General features: G+C 36.6%; 1 protein-coding gene across 1 annotated transcript in view; it reads left to right on the top strand.

Moving 5' to 3' along the window:
• The first annotated feature begins 310 nt into the window (after positions 1 to 310).
• The window catches only part of sash3 (SAM and SH3 domain containing 3), a 64,343-nt gene continuing 58,653 nt past the window's right edge, over positions 311 to 6,000 (top strand). Inside the window, exon 1 of the mRNA XM_063060745.1 lies at positions 311 to 446. Within this exon, the coding sequence (XP_062916815.1) occupies positions 390 to 446 (57 nt within the window). The 5' untranslated portion in view covers positions 311 to 389. The remainder of the gene's footprint in view (positions 447 to 6,000) is intronic.

Here is a 6,000-nt window from a genome sequence, read left to right as displayed (position 1 = left end):
TGACATACAGTAATCGTTATTGGTATGTTCAAATATTTGTATGCAGTTCTCAAACTTAACCAGCATGTGCATCTAATTAAACATATAGTTTATTGTACCAAATATCATATTTAATTATATATATATTGAAATTTATATTGACTGCAGAGCCTAAATAATAATAACAGCTTTTGTCATTTTTAACCTTGATAATGTTGCTGTGCAAACAGACAGAACTCAGGAAGACTTGTTACTTCCTTCCTGGTTAGATACTAGAGATTGACGTTAGAGTGCAAGCCCACACCATGTTGTTGCAGTAAAAGAATACCACGTGATTCTCCTTCCTGTGACTCAGATTCCTTCAGTTAAGCAGAACCTCAGTCATTTATATTGCATTTAATTCCTACAAAATGCTACGAAGAAAGCCCTCCAATGCCTCAGAGAAGGAGCAAAGTCGGAAACCAAAGGTACGGAATTTATTGGCAAGAATCTCTAAAATGATTGAAATAGCGGTCAATGGCAAGTGTTTTTACAGATTGTGAATGAACTATGTGGGGCCGCAAAATTGCAATTGGGCTGTCTTTTAGTCACACCATGCAGGTATCTCAGTACATCACAGTTTTTAGTACTCTTGTAACAAATTCCGATTAGTTGAAATTACTCATTTTGAGTTCAGATTAGTGCATGTCCATTTCTTTGTTGTGAAAAACAGTATCGTGCATTGATTATATAGTATAAAATAAATGCTAATTAAAATTGTCCACTTAGTCATTGAACGAATGATTCATGAATACATTTCTACACCAGATACTTTCACGTTTGTGTTAAACCTGTTAAATCGATGCTATCAAACTATTCTTTTATTTAGTACTGTATATATTATAACGAAGATTAAAGTGATAAATTTATTCATGATGCAGCATGAATTATCTTCTATTTTGAGGGCTTACTGTCCAAATTCAAGGTTGAAATCTGACTTTAAAGTCTTAAATCAAGCAGTTTAAACCAAGTGTCTAAGTCCTCCGATGGAATGCCGACAAAGATTAGGCACTCAGCTTACCATTTTGAAGTTTGAAACCACAACTCGCCATGTGTTACTTCTTAGAAATGTCAAGCTTTCTTTACCTTTCCTCTAAGTCAGCAAGGCTGCTGTTACCATTAGGCAGGACTCTCAAATTTATTTAATGCTTCTAGTTCTAAATTCTCTTTTTAATGGAAACTAATTTTTTATTGAATTGTGTCCTGTCAAATGGAAAAGCACCAGACTTATAATAATATGCTTTCAAATCACCTTGCATCTTTTTACTTAATCTTAGTGAACTATTTTAAGTAAGTAATTCTCCTTAAAGAGATTTTCTGATTTGCTAGAGGCATTTTTGCCGATTGACTGCTGAAGAGACTTCTACTAGGAGTACTAGTGGGGAATGTTGGTACAGGTTTACGATGTTAACAATCTATCACAGTCTTCCTTATGTTGTTGCCATTATTCAAATGTGATCTTAGACACTGGTGTTCTGATCTCAACTCCCATTTATTTGAGGGCAACCAAAAGCGGCATGCTGCTAAAATAAGGGGAATAAGTTAATTCTTCTGCCCCCATTGCCTTATCATCGTCCAAATGTTAAACTAGTCTTTGAAGCAGCCGAACATGAAGAGCTTGAGATTTGGGTTTAATGCACAGAACAGGATCCAATGGCATCCTCAAGTCCCACTCTAAATCAGAATTATTCAGAGGATGTAGGAGGAACCTGTACTATTCAAAGGAAGCCCCAGGTAATCAAAAAACAATGTCCAAAAGCAGCACAAACCACACCGAAGTTCTCAATTGAATTCTGGTCACTGGAACTGTTGGGCAGAAGCTTTGCTAGTTGTGTCACTACTGCTATAGAGTAGAACACTGTCTAACATGAGAGTTAGATTTTCTGGGGAAATCTCTTCCACCAATGCAGAAGTAAAGAAATAATGTAACCAACATTGATTTTGTTAAAACGTATAATAATATATTATACACTAAACTTGTATCTTAGTGATCTGGGAATCACTGATTTAATTCTTCATTCCTAATTACTCATGAGTTGGTAGTAGGGAGCCATTGCAATCCTGCTGGCACAGGAGCTCCAACATTTAGACCCGTTGATAATGAGGGTACGGTGATACAAGTCAGGCCAGTGTACAACTTGGAAAGGAACTTGCGGGTGATGGTGTTCTTTTCATGTGAAAGCATTGACCTTCTTATTGGTACAGGTTGTGGATTTGGGAGGGACCGCTAGAGAGTAACTGCATACTGTCCACCACTAATGAAGGAAATTATTTAGCAGGCAACTTCTCCTAGATGTGGTTGATCGACTGAAATTGGCAGCTGCACCTGTCCAGACAAGCAGAAAGGATTCCATCACAGAGTCCTGATTTATATCACGTAGAATGTGGAACTGTTTTGATGTCAGAGGGTGTGTCAATTGCCGCAGGATACCCAACCTCTGATCTGCTCTTGTATTCATGGTACTTTTGAAGTTGATCCAGTTAAGTTTCTGACCAATGGTAATCCCCAGGATATTATTGGTCAGGGATGATGGGGGGGATTTCACTGATGGTGATGCCATCGAATGTCATGGATAAATGTATCTGAATGTCAGTAACAGGTAAAAGTCCCAATCGACTCCAATGTTTGTCATTAGCACCTAATTTGCATTTACAAGTCTTGCCAATATTCAACAGAAGTATTTACTAAAGCTAAAACCAAGGGCATTCATGTGATGAATTAGCAAAAATAGAGTGGAAAATAGAATTATCGCTTTTTAAACTGCACTCCAACTCATTCTCTGCTCAAAAGGTGATGAAATAATTTTGATGAAGGGTCCTGATGGAGGTTCTAAGCCCAAAATGTCGACTGTTTATTCTTTTCCAAAGATGCTGCCTGCCCTGCTTCAGCATCGTGTGTGTATGTTGCTTTAGATTTCCAGTATCTACAGAATTCCTCGCGTTTGTGATTTTCTGCTTCAACTTGTTCTGTTTGGTTCAGAGTTTTAGAATGCCTTTCTTTCTTTCTTTTCTTTTTCCAATCTTTTTATTGATTTTAAAAAAGTGTGTATACAAACAAGAGGAGAATATCTCTGGTATATATGTCAGTAACAGTACATACAGAAGGTAAAATACACAATATCAGAATCACACATAGTGTTGATCTACAAAGTACAAATTTGATATAGAATGTATAATACAGAAAAAAACGTAATTAATTCTCCTCTTATCAATTTATGAAGAAAGGAATGACTATTAGAAATTTTTATATATAAAAAAAGAAAAAAAGCACTGTTCTAAACAGAAAAAAAAAGGACTGGGCAGTCCATCCTGAGAGAAAAACCAAGAGAAGAGAGACTCTCTGATCAAATCCAAGGTTCTGAAGAGAATCAGTACAAAAATCAGATCATGAAAATATTGAATAAAAGGTCGCCCGATTTTTTCAAATTTAAAGGATGTATCCAATGTCTGACTTGGATTTCTTTATGTATGTTGAATAGACAGTAAGTATCCATGAATTTAGGTTGTATTGCCATCTGATATTAATGTTTACTGGGTGCAACTTACCATTTCAAAGGCAGATTGGTTTTGATAACCATCATGGCTTAATTCTCAGCTGCTTGTACTACATTCGCAATAGCCACCTCAACTTCAGAATGGAAGCATAAAATCATTAGTAGTGGAACTCCAAAAAGCTGACAATTTCACACAAAACACAAGATTTTTCTTTTGTAATGGTAGCATGAGTTGAAGTTAAAAATGTACATAGGGACATTGGGGCCTCAATCCATAATTTTCCTCATGGACTCCATGTTTGAAACTTGCATCTTATTCAGTGATTCCATAAAATCAGCCCATGTCTGTTTTAATTAGTGCTCAACAGCTAGAATACAGACTTTACAATGCACAATTATCAAGACCTGCAAGGACTCATCAGAATGATAAGAATTATATTTTTCTGAATTCCTAATTCAATGTATTTATGGATTGGATTAGAAATTTTAGTTAGAAAGATCAAGAAAAAGGATTTGCTAAATGATCTAAAGGATTCCACGAGGTTTTCTTCTTCTTGGTGTATTGTGATTTATAATCCAACTATTTAGCAATAGAAAGAACAATAGCAGATTTTACTTTGATTAATAGTTTTGATTTTAATTTTGACAGACACATTTTAATCTTTAAAATCATAAAGCCTCAGATTAAACTTTCAGTAATCAACTTAATGCATTCAAATAAACCAACAATTCTTTCATCATAGCATTTTTTAAGAGATCCCAAAAACTTCATCTCCAGTGAACAGCTTGGAAATTTATTCTATTTGTTATCATCTTATTGTATGAATCTGTCCTGAATTCTAAAATTGCTTTTCCCAGTTCAAGCTTCTGGAATAAATACAGAGAATGCTGGAAGCACTCAACTAGTCATGCAACATTGCTGGAAAAATAACAGTTGATGTTTCAAGCTTAAGACCATTCATTAATACTGGGGAAGAGAGAAAACATGGTGATTTTCAGTAGCCTGGGAGAGTGAATAGGTAGGATAAAGAGAAAAACTCTAATTGGATTAGACATAAACACGAGGAATTCTGCAGATGCTGAAAATTCAAGCATGTCCCATGATCCTCTCATATCCCTTTTGCCAATCACCTGTCCAGCTCTTGGCTCCACCCCTCCCCCTCCTGCTTTCTCCTATCATTTTGGATCTCCCCCTCCCCCTCCCACTTTCAAATCTCTTACTAGCTCTTCCTTCAGTTAGTCCTGACGAAGGGTCTCGGCCTAAAACGTCGACTGTACCTCTTCCTAGAGATGCTGCCTGGCCTGCTGCATTCATCAGCAACTTTGATGTGTGTTAATTGGATAAGACCAAGTGATTTAATGCAGCAGTTGGAAACACCCAGCATTTCTTTGTCAGAGTTTTGTTTTGTTAATTGGAAGGTTGTGGGTAAAGTCAAATTAATACAAAAGAGTAAAACTGAGCCAAAATTTTAAGTGGCCAAAGTAGCCAGTTCTGATACCAGCATTAAGAAAAATTACCTGAAGACATCAATGAGACTTAGGTGGCAAATGAGGTAATATTGTTCAAGTTTGCATTGGCCCTCATTGTAGCAGTGCATAAGCAGACAGATCAGAGTGTGAATATGATTAGAAGCTTCTGTGACATTCTTTACTATCTCAAATTAGATCTGTTTCTTCTCTAGTATTTACTATCTCTCAGGTGCAGTACAATTACAACATTAGCATCATCTGGTATTGTGGAAAATTGTCCTTGTAAGTCCTGCTCACAAAATAGCAGGACAGGTGCAATCTGGCTAATTACTGCTCAATCAGTCTCCTCACAATCATCAATGACTGTCAATATATATGACATCAACAGTCTCATCAAGGACACTTATTCAACAATAACCCGCTTATCAATGCTTAATTTGAGTTTTGCTTGGCTGTTCATCTCCAAATCCTATCATAACTTTGTTCAAAACCTGGACCAAAATAATTAGATCCATAGATGAGACCAGAGTGACTGCCTATGACAATTTGGCAGAATTTGGCTGATCGTGGCATTAAGGAATTCTAGTAAACTAAGGTCAAAAGGCTTGAAATAGGATAAAATCCAATGGTGGAAGTCATATCTACAGAAAGTTTGTTGAGGGTCAATCATCAACACCCAGGACTGCACTACAGAAGTTCCTCAGGCAGTGTCTTAGGCCCAACCATCAACTGCACATCAAAAATAAAGTCAGAATTGGGTATGTTCACAGGTTCACACAATGCTCAATCCCATTTACAATTCATCAGCAAATGATGAGGTTTATAAAGTATAAGAAGTAATCTCACCACACAAATGCATACTCCTATATACTGACATGATAATGATAATGACAATGACCTACTCTAACAACGGAGAGCATAACTACCCACCCTTGACATTCATTGACATTATCATTGCTCTGTAGCCCACAACCACCATGGTTACCATTGGCCAGAAGCTCAACTGGACCAACTACAG

This window comes from Mobula hypostoma, chromosome 10 (assembly GCF_963921235.1).
Source record: "Mobula hypostoma chromosome 10, sMobHyp1.1, whole genome shotgun sequence".
Lineage (NCBI taxonomy): Eukaryota > Metazoa > Chordata > Chondrichthyes > Myliobatiformes > Myliobatidae > Mobula > Mobula hypostoma.
The sequence above is the reverse complement of the archived record's forward strand: the minus strand, read 5'-3'. Positions and strand labels throughout refer to the sequence as shown.